General features: G+C 40.9%; 1 protein-coding gene across 24 annotated transcripts in view; it reads right to left on the reverse strand.

Annotated features, from left to right (window-relative positions):
* Positions 1 to 18,365, reverse strand: part of ZNF521 (zinc finger protein 521) — a 230,098-nt gene that overhangs the window by 133,743 nt on the left and 77,990 nt on the right. For all 24 annotated transcript variants that reach the window (XR_015807128.1, XM_088174145.1, XM_088174122.1 and 21 more), the window contains one exon: positions 438 to 3,790. Coding sequence is in view for 23 of the 24 variants with exons in the window: in XM_088174145.1 (XP_088030271.1) it covers positions 438 to 3,790 (3,353 nt within the window). In the remaining variant the exon portion in view is untranslated. The remainder of the gene's footprint in view (positions 1 to 437; positions 3,791 to 18,365) is intronic.

Consider the following 18,365-nt stretch of genomic DNA (forward strand, 5'->3'; position numbering starts at 1 on the left):
TTAACAAAAATACCCTCAATTCGTTGCTCACAAATATTTTTTAAAAAAATCAACCCCTTATGCCAGCATTTTGGCTCACTGTGTCTACTCCTCTGTCATTAATGCTCTCTGCCGTAAGCACAACTCCTAGCTGGGGATTCCAATGCGTATGGGAGCTAGGATAATATTCCAGATCTCAGTTGTGCTGGCATGAAGATAGGTCTCCTCAGTGATACAGAAGACAATATCCTAGGGAGACTGGAATAAGTCCTATTCCACAAAATTCAATCCAAGATGTAAGGCATATCAAGAAGCAAGTAATTACTAGCTAATGGCTGTGGATGGAAATGTAACATGGATCAGCCTAAGCATTTCATGATAAGTGACAAGACAACTTGAAAAAAGGGGGATTTTTCCAAAAGGATGGAAGATGTCAAGAGCAAAGAAAAAAGGGTTACCTCTTCAGTTTGGGAGGGGCTGATTCTAGGCATTGGAGATACTTGTGGTGTTTTCAGCTGTGTACTGTTGCTGTCTGGAACAAGCTCTCTGTGGATTGACTGAATATGATTTTGGAGTTCAGTTTCTGATTCAAACTTTACATTGCAACTAGAACAGCGAGTCTTCAGTCCCCCTGCCTTGCTTTTGTTCTCAATGGAACTCAAGTTCTCATTTTGGCCCATGCCTTGTCTGTTACTGCTTGAAGGGATGTTGACACTTGGACTACCACTTTTACTGAGATTAACACAGCTAGCACACAGACCATATGGCAGACCGTTGATGTCAAGTTTCACTAAATCCTGTTTCGAACGGAATTCCTTCAGGCAAGACGCACACTTGTACAGTTTCTGGAGATGCTGTGCACGTCCCGTGGACTGCACGGCAGAACCATTTCCAGTTTTCTGCATATGGAACGTGCCATGGATTTTCAGTTCCAGCGTGGAGGTCACTGTCTGCATGCACACCACACAGCGGAACCCCGTCAAGGAGTTCCTCAGGTCAGGGTGCATTTGGCAATGCTCTAGAAATTCCTCCTCACTCTGGAGCGGCATCTTGCAAATCCTGCAGTTTCCAGTGTCCAGGCTTTTACTATGTGTGACCTTATGTTCAGTAAGAGTCAGAAGAGACGGAAACCGCTCGCCACAGATTGGGCACATATAGTGTTTCACTGGTCCCAAGTGTGTCTGCATGTGCTCTCGAAGCCCATTTTCAGAGAAGAATGTTCGAGAACACACATTACACTTGTAATTCCCTTTAATGAGCTCAGCCTTTTTCTTCACTATGGCACTTTCTCCAGGTCGAATGTTGTGGTCTCGCAGCTGGTGATTCTGCAAGAGAGTCTCCATGGTGTAAGCTGCTCCACAGATGTCACAGCCATACATAGGCTCAGATGTGTCCACATCTTCTTCACTGCCATCGTGGCTGTTATGGGACTCCTGGCTATTTGTCAACAGGGTCTGGAGTTCCACTTCCTCTTTCTGAACTTGCTCAGATGCCCCATTCGTTCCACAGTTTGGAGTTTTTGTTTCAAAAACACAGTGTTTTTCCCTCAAGTGCTTTTCCAGCAAGATGATAGCATGGAAAGCTTTGCTGCAGAACTTGCAGTTGTACTTCTTGCTGTGCGTAGTGATGTGACACTGCAGCTCCACCTCCGTACCAAAGGATTCACCACAGAAGATGCACTTGTGTACTTTGCCTTGGTTCTCCAGGTGGTTGTGTTTCACATGAAGCTGTAGGTCAGTTTCATTGCGGAAATCCCAGTTGCAAGACGTACATCTGTAGACCTTCTTCTCATTGCTGTGCTTCACAGCCAAGTGCAGCTGAATGGAGACTTTGGAGTCAAAAACCTCTTGGCACAAGGTGCAGCGGAAGAACACAAATGTATGCATGTCTAGTAGGTGTTTCTGCAAGTCATCCACAGAAGTGAACTGCTTGTCACAGCTTTCACAGATGTAGTAGGTTGAGGTGATCATGAAATGAATGGTAACATGCTTCAGCAGTGACTCCTGATTTGGAAATTCCTTGTTGCACTGAGGGCAGGTCAGTTTTGGCAGGACAGTGTCAAGATGTGTTTTCAAATGAGTCTGAAAACCATCCAAGGAAGTATACTTAGCACCACACTGATTACAAATATATTCCCCGGCAGGACGAGGAGGAGCACCTCCAACTGCCTGCATCATCTTTAAAGAGGTCTGCTCAATGGTTACAGGAGATAATGGACTCATGGCTCTGGACTTTTTCCCATTGTGGATGTAATTCAGTGCCAAAGGAATGTTCTTATGGTTCTCCTTGATATGCTTGTTCAGTTTAAGAACACTATTAAATATTGGAGAATTGGTACAGTAAGAACAAGAATACACTTCCACTACTGGGTCTTTTGGAGTTCCGAGCACAGGAGAACCAAAACGGGAACTGCTAAGATCACAATGGACTTGTCTAATATGCTCTTCCAGGGAAGAATCTGTAAGAAATCCCATGTAGCAATGGGGACAAAAGAATGCATTACTGTCCTTAGCAGCAGGGTTGGCAAATCCATGAGAACATCGGATGTGCTCCTGAAGGGTGTTGAGGTCATTGAACACTTCAGAGCAGAAGTTGCACTGGTAGACCATGGCAGGCATGGTAGAAACAATCAGTGCTGGGTCTGGAGCTTCATGGACTTGCTTAAGATGTTCATTCAGATTGTAGAGAGATGGCAATACCTCCAAACAATACTGACAGATATGGGCTTGTTCGGGTTTATCTAAATGCATAGTTTTCAGGTGTATCTGCAAAACTGCAAGGCTGGAGAACAACTGTTTGTTGCAATAAATGCAGCTATAAGTAACTTTTGCCTGTTTACTTGAAGGACCAGTGATATCTGGCACTTGCTGAGCTGCCCTCTTCCTTCCACGACCTTTTGGTATAGGAGGAGCCGTTTCCACCATTGTTGAGCTATCCACAGAGAGATTTGAATCTGGGGTAGTGCTAGAGACTGATGTGTACCCCACAGTTACCAAAGATGGGCTGTTGCTGTGGTTGCACGACTCTGGCTGCTGGTGACTGTCCATGTGGCTGTACAGCTCTTCCACAGTATGAAAGTTCTCAGAGCAAATGCTGCATGAATTCTTCTTCTCACCATTATGAGCCTGCTCCATGTGATTTACTAGGGACGTTTCCTCTACAAAGAGTTCATGACAGTAAACACACTGAAGAGCAGATCGGTCTTCATTAGGGGAACACTCAGGGTGACATTCTGCAATGTGCTTCTGAAGATCTTCAGGAAAATCAAAGCCTTCTTCGCACTGACTGCATTTCTGAGTGTCTTTCATTTTCCAGTCCTCCATCCGGGAAGCGGACTGGGAGCCATCCTTGTTCCTCTCGTGAACCTGCATGTGTCCATGCAGTGAGCTAGACGACAGGAACCCACGCCTACAAATGGCACACTTATATGGCTTGTTGGACGTATGAGTCTTTAAGTGGATTTTGAGATGATCGCTCCTTGAGAACGCCGCATCACACTCACTGCAGTGATACTTCTTGTCTCCCGTATGAAGCTTTATGTGGCGGTCCCGGCTCCGCTTGTGTTTGAAGAGACGGCTGCAATACGTGCATTTGAAAGGGAGCTTGTCACTGTGACTCTGCTCGTGGTGCTTTAAGTAGCTGAGGCGGCTGAACGATTTGTCACAGAACTGGCACGGATAGGGCAAACCTGGGCCTCCTTCCTCTTCTCCAAAATCACAGCCTTCTCCATGGCTCGGGGAAGTCTGATCCTTGCTAGAAGGCGATGATGCTGGCCATGAGCAAGAGGGGTCATCCTCAACATCTACTCCGTCTGAAATGAGAAAGAAACATACCCACAAGCTTAATCCCAAGAGTCAAAAGGAGATAGAAAACGCATATGAGAAATGCAAGACTGCTACTCCTAAATAGCTAAAACATTAAACTCAGACTAGAACATTTCTTACACTGATATCCAACAGTTTCGAAACCACATTTATTTTTATCGTATTGTAAAACATTAGAAGTTATTAAATAGTTCTGTGCCTATATTAACTTTTTATTGCTTTTTTATCATTCTTTCTCAGTTGCAGGATATGTATTATACATTGACAACTTTATTAAAATGCAGATTTTAATATATTTAATGTTTCTTTTGTATCCATTGTAAAATTATTTGCATATTATGTGAGCATCTGAAGAGTCAAAGGAAAGAAAAAAATATTACAGGAATGCTTTAAAATGAATACACTCAACCCACATACCTAATATTTAATGAAAAGATTCACCCTGCTTTGCCACAGGTTTGTGGTATTTTTTCCTTTGAAGTTGATTCTGAATACAGGAAGCTTTGTAAAGGCTATTTCTAAGAGAGACTTGGGTGTTATTCTAAACAATAATAGGAAAAATTACAAGGGAGGAACAGGACAACAATATAAACAGTGATGTTTTCTCTAATAAAGTGCAACCACATTTCTCCAATAATGATGCAATTCAGTTACTGAAAGCTGGCAGCTGGATCATTAAATGTTCAAAACAATCTAACAAACCAACAACCAGGATCAAGGAAAATGGGAAAGTGTCACAAGGGTCAGCCATGAACAGCTTTTTTTTTTTTTAAGTTCAAGAGGTTGCCCACCATTTCTTCCTTTTTTGCAAAGGCCTCAGCCAGCTGAACTTCCTCGGTACAGCAGAACCTGTACTGTGAGGTGATCATAGACAAAGCAACTTGTAAAAAACTGGAAACAGGAAAAATGATAAACGTTTATGGTAAAAGCTGAAAGATTTATGAGTTACCAGGAAAAGACAAAGCAAAAATGCTGGCCAGATAATAAATGGACTAGTTATCTATGGTATTACCTCATCTCTAAACAGGGAAAGTTGTAAATATTTTTTTCAAGAGATGTGCTGTACAGTTTTTGCATCTTTTGTTTTAAATGCAGATAACTATACTTCAATGATCACACTGACATTAACCTAAAACTTCTTTAAAAATATTAAAAGAATGTTTGAAAGATCACTGTACATCAAATAATTTTTCTATTCCTTTCCAGGGGCAACGCTTGAGGTTTTTTTTCCTCTTAAAAGTAAAACTGACTACAGTATCACTACAGAAAAAAAATACAATAAAGCTCTTGAAAAATATATTTCTAAAGGTTTTCTTGCAAAGCAGAAAGTTTCTTAACATCTTCAGCCCTCTCTCAAGAAATTTACTGCAACAACACAAAAGTTAGAGCTGGCCTATATTATATAAACAAATTCCAGGCCTGCTTACTTTAAGGTAAAGAGATTTTACTAGATTATCAACCTCTTGCTTATCCACAGGAAACAGATGAGGATTCATTCCTTTCCTGCATCTAGAAACTGATGACAACGCCATCTCACTATCAATGCCAGATGGCAACCATCTAACTCTGAGAAAACAACCAAACACCATTGCTGGATGCCTGCCCATTGACACAATGCTTTTCAGGATAACTTGGAAACTGCATGGGTTTTTATCCTCTTGTTTACATCTTGGAGAGGAGAGTTTCACAAATTAAACGCACCTTTTGCACACACACACACATACTCTACATCTGTAACTACCTACATACAAATCTGCACTACTGGTATGTATTTAAATAACAAAATCAACCCCTGGCTTGAGCGCCATGTTTTTGAAGCAAAAAACAATGCTATTTATAAAAAAAATTGAAACACAAAAATCTTCCCTTCCAGCAAAAGTACTGTCATCTGCTAAAATGCTTCCCAATGTGCAAAGTTCCTCATTGTCATACACACTAAACAAAACCAGTCAGGTGAGTTTTTAAGATGGTACCTTAATGACTGCAACATTCACAGGAGACTTTTAATGTAAGTCTGTGTACTGCCCTTTCTAATTGCTGGATTTGACTCTAAAACTGGAAATGATCAAAACAGTGGAACAAGCATTTACAGAAAAATATGTTAATGTTTTCTCCAGTTCTAAATTTTGTATTAAATGCGTCTTTCCAGCTAGGTCTTTTAAATGGGAAAACCTTTTGTTCTTTAAAAATCCAATATATTTCTGACATACACCCACTGATGGCAGATAAACAGGAATTTATGTCAAGAAACCGAGTGAAGAAAAATAGTCTGTGACTGCCTAGGCAACATATTTCGTAACCAAATTTAGTATTAAAATGTATATCCTATGGAGAAATGATATATTATTGTAAAAATGTTTAGAGGAATATATAGTAAGTGTTATAAATAGTGTACCATCACTGACATAGCAGTAAATCACTTCCTTTTTGTGGCCACTGCCCGCCTGGTTTTACCTATTATACAATTATTCCCCCCGGTTCATGGATCCCAGCAGGCTGTCGGGCTGGCAGCAGGGTCAGGATGAAGCGTGGAATGTGACCACGGCATAAGCAATGGCAGCCCCTTTCCCCCACCCAATTCTTCTTGTTTGCCTGGGAGTCTCCTCAGCTTTCAGACAAGGGTAAGGAAAGCCGAGGGGGAAGAATGGAACCATAGCACAGAGACAGTTCTCACTTTCCAGCCGGCAAATGACAATGTGTGCCGCTTTGCCGTTGCATTTTTTAATCAGAGCCCGTACTAATTCTACAGAGAAATTCTCTTTGTGCAAAAGGGAGAAGAGCAAGCCACTTACAAGTCAGGCTTGTGTCCTTTTAACTTGAGAGGCGAAAATCTTTCAATCTCAGAGCTACAGAAGAATCAGCAAGGCAGGGGGAATTCCGCAAGGTGGAGGACAACAGGATTTTCCTGAGTACAAGCCTAACAATGCCTCCAACATGCTTTCCCGACTCCCCCCCGCCCCCTGGCATGGTGGGGCAGGGGACAGCCTGTGTGGAAGGGACACTGGTGGCTGGCCACATGCTCTGGAAGGAGAGACCCTGGGCTGCCCTCACTCAAAGGGCTTCAAAGCCAAGCCCATCAGCTCTCAGCGTCCTTCTGCAACAAGGGAAATGTTTCACTGCAGTGACTTTTGCTCTGCAGACTCCAATCTGAACACTGGGAACATTGTGTGCAATGGACTAATGTGCCAGTTGAGTTCAGGTGCTGGGGAGGAATGGATATGGGAACAGCAACCAGGGTAACCAGTAGTTACCCTGGGCTAAGGGTAAATACTGCTACAGCAGGATGTGAGCGATGGCAATGCCTGTCCTGCCATCTCCCCACCCTTTCCCATAAGGATGCTGCCCCATAAAATTCAGGTGCAACCACTAAGAGCATCTCCCTCAGAAGGGCAGCAAAGTGTGGCTTGCTGCTCTGCATTGAGGCTACTCCACATGCACAGGCACAAGGTGAGCAGGCCTTGGCCCTCAAAAGTGTGATGGAGGAGCTGAACTTAAGGTCTCCACAGTGAGCCAGATGCTTGGGATGCAGACTCCACTCCAGCTTTCCCAGTGGATCTCACTACTGAGCCAGCTCTGCTCTGGGGGTAAAGTTTGACCTGCTGTTGGGGTAAAGGGCTTCAAACCCCTTTTCACCCATCACACTCATAGAAAATGCAGTTTGCTGCTACTCTGCACACAGCTGCCTGTATATAAATCTGTAGACACCTACACATTGAGCTATATGTCAACGTTACAAATCTGATCCTTAATCTTATAACAAGCTGTTTTAAAATACTCTGGACCAAATTCAGATGCACACATACAAGTTCCCAGGAGTAGTACACATCTATCTGAGGGCAGAATAGGGCTCCAGGTACTTGACAGAGTGTTTATGGAGTTTTAAAATATATTTTCTGTATCGACCTTTTTTTTCTCCTTCAGCACTCACTAAGTGCTACTTACTGTAAATGCCTTTTTTGTGTTATGGCAAGTATTCTGAGTTTCAATGTGATGCACTTAACATGTCCACGTAAATTTTTAATTTTTGGAACCAGTCACTTCACACTCGCTGACTCTAAGAAAGCTCTAGCACTCACAACGAAAAAACTTTGCTGAAAATCGGCTACAAGGCCTAAAAGTCTATTTAAAGATGCAAATGTGTGTGAATAGTTAGTGCAGATGTTTTCCTACACCAACTGTACTTGCTGAATTTCACCATTTCCATAAAGCACATTAAAACAAGTGTGTGAACACTCTGAGATGAAAGTACCAAGCACTCCTGAGACTTCCAGTGGAAAGTAGAGCTGCCTGACTTTTCTCCAAGCAGACAGGAATGCCCATGATTCAGCAGCCTGAGTAAATAAAAGAGGTCCTTATTTCCTAATTCTGCTGGCTGGCCACACTGCAGCAGTCTCTGTGCTGCTGCCAAAGGGGATGCAAAACTGGAACTACACCCAGCAGCTGAAGGACTGTCTTTGTTAGCCAGCCAGGCCTTCCTGACCATCTTCTGGCAACAAAACTATCGTATCCTGCAAGGAAGACCTCCATCTCAGGCTTGATAATTCTCTAGTCTGTCTAATAGGACGAAGCAAGAAATTTTGCCTGGTCTGTGTTGGAGAAGGACAGCTGGAAATTCAGTTAGCAGCAGAGTAACACCTGTTCAGTAGTATTGATGGAGAAAGTGCTCACTAGCAGAAAAGTGAAGCAATACCAGAAGGAGTTATCCCACGAAATGGGGGAAGGGGAAAGCACAAGAGCACAAAAGCACCTCTGTGGAGTTAGCAGCCAGCCAGCCACTCATGTGCCAACCCCAGCAGACTCCAGGTCTTAAAAGTGATCTTATCCCTGGCTGAATTAACAGGAGTGCTTCAGAAAGATGTTACTTAGCCACCAGGAAGGTCTATGACATACATATGCTTTTGCTGGAGTAGACTTCAGGGCACTTGCTTTATCGTGGCTTATTTTTCTGTATGATTTAAACATGTTTTTGCTGCCACTAGACAAATGGCCACATTCCTAAAGCAAATGTCAGCTAACCTTTATGTGCCATAATACATAGGGGCCCTCTGATAGAAGAGAGTTTACACATATGAACAAATTAATATTTTCAATATCCTGTAAGCAGCAGTTTCCCATTTTCCACATTTTGCTGCTCAAGTAACGGGCACAGACAAGCTGGAATGCTTTGCCTCAGGTTACAAATGTAATCTTTGTGAAGGAGGAAACAGAACCTGCATCTCCCCAGTCTGAGCCGTTCCTGCAAGAATAATTCTTTCTCCCCTGTAACACAGAGCTGGCAAAATGCTTAAACTGCTGGATTTGACCAAAGAGAAAGCCTAGCAGTTGAGATGGACAGACATGCCCCAGCTCTGGGTCCTGCTGGTATGTTCTCACTACTTTTCTCCTATCACAGTAATGGCAGACTGGTGACACAACTACACCCCAGGACCCCATCCAAAGTACTAATAGCAAGGTTTCTTTGGCAGGTAAAAAATAATGAGTTATATGTGATGATAATAGATACTAAAAATGAAAAATCAAGTACACCAGGCAGCAGCACATAAACCTGTGTACTCCATACTGCCACAGACACATGGATTGTGAATGCACATGTATGCATTTATGCCTTGGGTTGTTATGTACTTATTATTTGCTGTCCTACCACCAAAGACCTGTTCATATGCCAGTGCAGAGACTTTTTTGTGCTTATAGATGCCAACTGAAAAGGATGGAAAACTCATACAAATGTACAGCATTGCTAATTTACCAGACAGCATGCCACAAGGTAGAACATGATTTGTAAGAAATTAAGGACTAAATAGCAGGTAGGTAGGTAAGTCAGTTAACTGGATGTATGCTAAGGCTCCACTGTTTTAAATGCTTGCATTTTTGTGCAGGTAATTGAGTGGAGTGGTTATTATATATCATATAGTTTAGTTGTTATGGCCATTTCAGGTTTTAGTGCTGGCCACATTTTATATTATTACCACCACTAATTGTCTGCAGGGCTACCCTGAAAATGAGATAAGGAATCTTAGGGGAATATGCAGGTGTGAATAAATAGCAAATGAAGAGGTTAGATATTGCTGAAATAAAACAATATTGTGCTGTGTGCTGAATAGATCTAAATAACTAGAAGATCAAAGTACAGTGTTTAAGGATTAACATGGCTTCAGATAGCCTAACGTGTCACTGAAACAAGCTATAGTTTTGAAGTTTTTAATAGAAGTAGAAGGTAGGGCTAATCTTTAAAGTAATTTTAAATAAAATATACTTTATTACATAACATTCTCTGTTTACTTTCAATAGAAATGTACACAGTTTTGGAAAAGCTGAAACTTTAATATAATCATCACATTTTTTTCACATCAGTGACCCCACATTAAACTCACTCATTTATCTCATAACTTATTAAATGGCTTGAAAACTAATACTCCGTAATGGGCATTCAAAAGAGAAATGTGAACTTTAAAAATTATTTATAATTCACAGATGTTTTTTAAAATCTATCAATATTTCAAAACTGCTTTGGGAGCACCAATTAAATGCGTTACCAGTTAGATTACTGGGGGAGAAACATACAGGGGTTTCTGACCAAAAGAATTGAGACAGCTGGTAGGGAGGTTTCCCCGTTTTATATTTCATAATCAGAGGAAAGGCAGCTCCTAGAAACAACAAATAAGTCACTTTAATACCTCACAGGAAAAACCTGCTTGCTTTTATAAAATGCCTTTAATGCCTACATAAGTAGTTAACATTCCTGTATTGCTCTCCTAAGGTAAGCAAAGGCTCCAGCTCCATTATGTCTTCTTCAGAAGACATATTACCATTACATATGTAAAGAGGAGCATAAATGTTTTCCTTGATTGTTGCTTAAAGTTCATTTGAACAGACGGAGCCCAATGAATTCCATCTTCTGCAGCCAAATTAAAGAAAATGTAAGCAGTTCATATTCTGCTCCACCTTTCAAATCATACACAAAACTCAATTTGCAACTGGAAGAAAACAGAGCTACCCTTCTGCATGTTTGAGGAAGTTGGCATTTTGTGCCTCTATAGGCAAAGAGAAAGGATAAGTAATTTTCCACACTCCTGTACATATAACTAATGACAGTCACCATCCTCACAGCTTATTATACTGCTTTACATAATTGGGAATCACATGTCACACAATTAATTTGCAGGGGTTGTTTAGTTGTGACTGTACAAGCACTAAGCGATTCAAATTAGCTCATTTGTCCACTGCTTAAATGTGACAAACACATTTACACTGTATTCCTTCCGCTGTTAAGTTGCTGTTTCTTTTAGTCCTTGTTTTTGTTTGTTTGTACAGTATGAGTCAGAGACCACCAGGCTTGTTCCATCTGAAGCTAGGGTCAGAAAAAAACACCCTGAGAATAATTGCATTTAAAATCAAGATAATGGCAGAGCAAAAGCCCATTCAAATACTCCAGCAAACTTGTACATAATAATGATCTCCTAAGAACCTGTGTATTAACAACCTTATGTACTAAAAGTAGTAATTCAGTCAATCAGGTTTTTGCTAGAGAGTAATTATTATAATTTGTTGTGCCGATAACAGTATTTGTACTGCTTATTAGGAACAGCAAATGACTAGGGGATAACAGTTCAGGGTTCTTCACTGGACCCCAGTATTTCCCTCTGCCTTCTGTTTTCGCTGGATTGTGCTCTCCCCCAGGCAACACCATGAATAGGACCAAAAGCCCTCTCCCTCCCTCCCTCCCTCTTCCCCCACGCTGCAGCTCCTTTTGAAAGCCTCAGAGACAGCAGTCCCTGTAACGCACTTCCAGTGAAACTTCCAAGATATATAGGTATTAAAACAAGCTGACTTTCTTTCTTTCCCAGGTCACAACATAAGAAGTGTGTCTTAAGTCAGAGAAATGTTATTATTTCTCCTTCCTTCCCAAAATCAAATGGCCCAGAAGATCAGGCCGTAAGAGCTGAAGGAGACCCTGCTTCACAGCTGCCCTCTAAGTCCTCATTCCCACACAGCTGCAGGACCCTGCAGGGAGAAAGGCAGGCTGTCAAAACGTCCCTAGCTGCAGGCTCGGACAAAAGATGGAGCCTCTGGGTGGGATTTGCAAGCAGAACCCCCTGAGATGACAAGCATTCCCTTGGGTACTGATTTGAGTATCTACCTTCTTTCAGTAAATCTAGAGTTTAATCATGAAGGTCCCCCATTTTTTGTCATTTATAGCTGTCTACCCCACTTGTGCCTGCATTTCAACAACCCCAATTCTTTGCCTCATTGCCTTTAGATCAGAACAGCAACAGCAGGACAGTTAGGAGGGGTCTAAACTAGGACAGAGAAAAGAAGGAAGGCAATGTGTGGAGAAGCAAAAGAAAGAAATACAGAGAAGAGAGAAAGAGGGGAGTCAATAATTGCATCTGAAAGAAACCCAGGCAAAGATATCTAAAAAATCTTTCCAAGGAAATGGAAAGTAAAAGGAAATTAAGATCAAGCGAAAGCAGTGTAGGCAGTTAACGCTTTCAAAAACACATCAGTGTTATTTTACAGTGTGCTGGAATTAAATACAGTAAATAAACACAGAACTGCTTATTTCTTAGAATGACAGAAATGTGGTGGAGGTCTTATTTACACAGGTGAAAACTCCTGGACCTGGATCTGCAAAGGGACCTAGGTGTCTCCAGGAGCCCAAGAAGCAAAGAAAGCAGGATTCATGGGGCCCTGGGGGGGAACCAGGAAAAGGTCTGTAGCCTCGCAGCTTGGGCACTCAGCTGGGAAAGGGGAGTACTGGGTTCTTTATACATTAAAGAGGCACTGGATAAAAACAAAAATAAACTTAAGCAGGAGTTCCAGACTGCAAGAACCCCTGGACTAAATGAGCATACTTCTCCACAGGGTAACAAGTTCCTTCTCAAAGTGCTCCTACCAGTTCTGTGAATAGGACACTATCTCCTTCAGCATGCCCAGCTTCCAGGAGAAGGGACCTTTGGACAACTTAAGACCCTCTGCTCAGAGGCAGGAAACATGGCTTTGAATCCCCTCAGAATACGCAGAGAACTGAATCAAGGCCTCATGCCATGTAATACTTCACCTACTTGGCCCCTAGGTAGGGAAGACAGGAACACAGCACTTTCTGCTGAAAGTGCCAAACAAGTCTCACTTAGTATGACATTCTCCATGCAGCAGGCTGATCAAAGGCAGTGGATACCCAGATGCTCACACTAGGATGGTTTGCACAAACTACCAAACCACAGCAACCCGAGAAATTTTCATGCAAAGAAGATGTGCCTACCAAAGTGGGGTAAACCCAGGGAGGTAAGTTTTGGATGACCAATTCTATTTAGCTTCTAATAGTCCACCTATATCCCATTTTAAGTTCTCTTCTTTTAGATCTGACTGTTAGTGCAGATGTGCTGCACAGCTACTAAAAAAGATGGCCTGGAGCAAAGATAACCTTGTTTTTTCTTAACAGGCAGACAAATGCTTACACCAACTCTAGTGCAGCAGAGTCACACTGGGGGCAATGCATCTAGGGAACCTTTCCAGTGCAGTCAAAATGCTGTGTAAGACAGTCTTTCTTCCTGACCCTCATTTTCCCCAGGTTTGCTTGAATGGGAATACACGTGGATGTCTATACCATGGGAGAGGCACAGGTTGTGCCTAGCTTCCATTAATGCACAGGTGGTCTAGCCTGTAAGGGAAACCTAACAAATTTCCCAGTTCACAGTGCTCAGAAGACCAAATTGTACTATGAAGATGTCACATGGAAACTGTCACACCTACCGTCTGCTTATTTTGCAGAATATCAGTCCTTCTATGTGGAATTTTGCAAGGTAAGAGTTGCATTTTAAGTATGTATATGCTTCACTCAGTCCTTTCATGTTAATACAGGTTTATTTAGGTGATTAAGTTATAAAAAAAGAGAAGGTGAAATTCTTTGTAAAAGGCTGAATTTTCCTTCTATTCTGTATAATTTTTATTCACCAAAGCCTGCTGAAATGAACGATTAAGTGTCTGAAATAGAGACCTCTCCAAAAATAAAGAGATCTCCACTTTGTTAAAACCTATATCTTAAACAACCCTTTGTAGCTTCCTCAGTGCAGAATGGAAGCCTGGTGTGTAATACAGTAAATTAAGCCTTTTGCTGTCAGGGCTGGAAATAAAGGCAGAGCAGAATAGCAGCTGGATTTGAAATTATTCTTTTTTTTTTTTTTATTTTTATTGGCTTCATTTACATCCTGTCTAAGGTCTTCTGAGCAGCTCAAGGTGTCTTATCTCTGGCTACCAGGGGGTATTTTGCAGTCAAAGCAGTTAACGTACTTTCTCTCTCTCTCTCTTTTTAAGGCCATCTTATCAGACAGAAATCTTCAGGCTGAGGAGAACCTATACTTATCAGTCTGTACACTCTATTGACAGCTCAGTGCTGCGAGGGACAAATGAAAGCTTAGGGTAGAGAAAGATCAGTTAACCTGTTCCACTCTCAGTTTAGACTAATCTTTGGTTTGTCTAACTCCAGGAAACACTGTACATCTTCTCTGTGTTTACTTGGACAACAGAGGCACACAATCGCATCATGGGCTGCTAAACCCGGAGCACAGGTACAGCCACTGCAATAATCCCCAGGGCATCTGCCTGTTGACTTGTAAATGTGAAACTCTGCTGACCTCCAGCAACTCCTTCTCCAGGTGACCTCAGGGCCAGTGGGCTGTTATGGGAGCATCTGAGAGTTGCTAGGATTGCCCAGTGAAGCAAAAACTGAGGGCTGCACAGACTCACAATTCGTGAGCCTGCCCCCCGTGCAAGGGGAAGTGTGCACTCTTCAGAAAGGAAACTAATCCCACATACAGTCTAAATGTAAGCAAGAAGGATGAAAGTAAACCTGAAGAGAATCCTGCAAACCTGCTCTTGAATCAGAAGATAAAGTGAAGAGCAGTTTGTTTAGACCACTCCTTCTTATCCTAACAGGGAATATTTTACAGCATGATGTGACTGGTAACTAAGAGTAGTCAGCCCTATTAACTGTTATAAAATACACAAGCCAGCTTTCTCCCTGACCACAACAACACCACCAATAGGAAAAAAAAAAAAAGAAGAAAAAAAAAAAAAAAGAAAAAAAAAAGCAGCAACATTCCTCTTGTCCTTGCTTTTCACAGTTCACAAGAAATGAAGAAATGAACCAGGTCTAAAAAGCTGCAGATGCTGCTACTGAAAAATAATTCACCATCATTTCAGGTGAAAAGAATTCATATTGTAGATTGAGCCTTGTGTTGGTCCTGCTTTCTACATTTTTATGTTTATTTTTTCTCCCCATTTTGTGTCCAAACACTTCATGAGCACTTTTTATTAATGATAACCCTAGACTTTCCCTGCAGAGAAGGTTCACTATTAATTGTCCATTATCTTGGTGAGTCAGCACAAAAGAGAGGGGAAGAAATTCTCATCCAAATGGTTTCACCTCCCTCTCTTGAGAGTGATGCCCTTGTCAGGGCATTAAAGACATGAAAACCTGCCACTTATCAGAATTGTGTTTGAATCGAACTACTGTCCTTGAAAACAGTAGACACCAGATACCATCAAAATAAGCCACATTGGCAGATCCTGTTCCACTGTCACTTAGGCAACCTTTATCCAGCTTACATATGCACTTGCAACTGCATATGATCAGTAATGTTACAGCCATAGTTTCAAGAAGGGCATGTTTTTTTCCACTTTATAAAACAATAAGCATATTAAAAATAGCAACTGCCATAATGAAGAAAAGTTGGCCAGCATCTATGTTAAGTCTCTAGATACCATATTAAAATGTGGGGAAGTAGTATGTACAGATTTTTTGGGAGTAGAAGGAAGAAGACACAGATGACATTTTTTGTGAAACAGTTTGGAACACTTCAACAGTTTAAATAAGCCTGAGGACACACTTGAATGTAAACTCGTTGCTGAACCAAATCGTAAATTTTTTAATTATATGACATCACCAGTTCTTAACAAAGCATAATTCAAACCTATTGAAATGCTGGATTTACTTGCTAGAATGAAACATTTAAAAAAGGTCTTTAGTATGTCTATTAACCTGATCAGGAAAAGGAGGGAAAGAAAAAAAGAACAATCAGTGATTGTCCATGCTTTTCACAATTCAAAGTCACAAAGAGAAGGAAAAAAAAAATCAAAAAAAGTTACGCTTTGCTTTTAACAAGTAAACAAGTGTACAAATTAATTCAGAGAGCTGTAATTTTGGAAATTTTCTATGTTTAATGTGCACTGCAGTTAAACTACTTTTTCTGTACAAATTAATTTACTGCATCAGTGATCGATGTTTATGTTTAGGCAATTTTATTTCTCAGTATGGTAAAATTAGACCTAATAGTTGCAACCTGTTATGTCCAATCTGTCACTGAAATTCAAATTGCCCTTTTTCCTATTATTCAAGGAGTAATTTGGAGGAATTAAAGCCATCTAAAACCAGAAGACAAACAATTCTCTGTAAGGACTCAATAGCCTGTATCATCAACCTGCTCTAGAAAGCAGTGGCCCTTCCTCAGCAGAACCACTGCTTCCATTTCCTCTGGTTCAGAACATTTGGACCCCGAAGTGCTACAGAAGGCACAAGTGTCTGAAGACAGCAGAGGATTGTGTCACTCCTTGAAGGGAATGTAAGGACAGTATACATTTTGAAGCAGTAGAAATAGCATTAACAGCCAAGATCCTTCTCTCCATTTTATAACTGTTGGTGCTCAGACATTTTTAATTAGTTATCCATCTATCTACAGAAAATAGATTTTGTTCTTCAGCTGGGACAAGTTAGTTATTGCCATCTTGTTCTTGTCAGTAAAGCACTCAGCTCCCACCAACAACCATTATTTATTACTTCCAGTACTGAAATATACGTGTCAAACTTTGTTTACCGCCCTTTGCCTTATTTTTCCTTACTTCAAGTGAGATGGCTGTGCTATATACACCAGATTATTCGCTTGAATCCCCTGAGGCTTCTTGAAGCCTGAAAGACTTACACATCTCCCAATGTATCTTACATGTTTTGATCACATTTAAATTTCTGGATTGGTTGTTGTATGCTGTTTCTGTACTCATTTACATGTTCTATTCTTAAAAGCCTAACAAGCATCTTCCTCACAATTAAGAAACAAATGCTTACTTTCCTTTCCCTGCTCACACATCTACTTTTATCTTTAGTTTTATTTTTCTCTCTGTGTTTGTGTTTATGAAGGAGAGACTCACTTTTCCCATATACACAGAATGAATACTTTACTTTCCAAATACCAACCTGCATCAAGGTTTTTGGTTTTGTCGGTGGTGGATGAAATGGAAACAGTGGGATGAGAGATAAAGTTGATTTTGTGAAGATTTTGCATCTTTTCAGTCATCTTGTTTTACACTTTTTCATAAATTTTAAAATTCCAAGTAGGCTCATTTCTTGGCAAGATTGCTCAGTTCAGCAAGCTGATTAATAATTTTGCTACTAGGCTGTACTGATTAATGTGGATTAGTCAAGTGATTAATAATTGCAATGTTTTGCAGGACCAAGCTGCCCTAAACGACTTGGGCTTTGATAGTATTTTACAAGTGGAACTTCCTTAGATGGATGATATGTAACTTCCTGGATTCCCAAAGCTCAGCAAAGTGGCACGACCTTACCCCTGGGTTCACTCCTCTGTTTTAGTGCCCATAAACCATTTTCAGATGACAATATTTGAACTAAGACCCTTGCTTTTTGTACAGCACTTGGCTGCTATTTCCTCTTCCTCCTAGTTGTTTGTTTCATTCCCCTGGTCGATGTTATCAGACTTATCTGAATGTGAGGTAAAACACATTTTTTTGCTGAGTCCTATGCAGTTTCTAAAACAAAGACCTGAACTTCTGCTGATCCCGTGGCAGCCCACATAACACAAATAAAAACATCATGTACACGGGCTGAGGTATATATGTAACAGTTAAATCATTTGCCCAGGATGGAAAACAGACACTTTAATTCTAGTGCTTAAATTTGAAGCACAGACCATTGTATTCCACGATTACATTTACATGCTTCCTCCTGAAGTGGCCAATGAACCAAATCGCTATTTATCATCTATTGTACAAGATTTCCTGACTCTGCTTGTGTTTAGACTCCTGTTTTGCTGATACTGGACTTCACAGAATTGTCAGTCTCCACAGAAGCATATAAAAGCACAAACTACTCCTAAGACTGAATAGCAGGCTCGGTGTTAGGTAATGCATTGGCCGGTAGGCTGCACTTTCCTGCTAATTACAGTGGAAGTTTTCTCGTAAAGAAAACATGGCATAGCAAATGGCATGGAATCAGCTTGCCTTCTAATTGGAGCTTTCTTTCTAATTCTCTCAGTACTAAGTTTCCCCATAAACACATTCTTCTATATTTGGATACTGGATTTAACCCTCATACAAAATAAGACTTGACACAATGATATATTTATTTGATCTTTTCTAAATCACCAATTGCAAGCCAAGTAGCATAAAGAGCCAAATGCAAAACAGTAAAAGTAGAAAGCAAAATCTAATAGCATGTTACAATATGCTATACACACAGAATTCAAAAGGGACCTGCCAGCCCCAAAAGATTCA

The sequence above is a fragment of the Sturnus vulgaris genome, chromosome 1, assembly GCF_052056855.1.
Source record: "Sturnus vulgaris isolate bStuVul1 chromosome 1, bStuVul1.hap1, whole genome shotgun sequence".
NCBI classification, from domain to species: Eukaryota; Metazoa; Chordata; class Aves; order Passeriformes; family Sturnidae; genus Sturnus; species Sturnus vulgaris.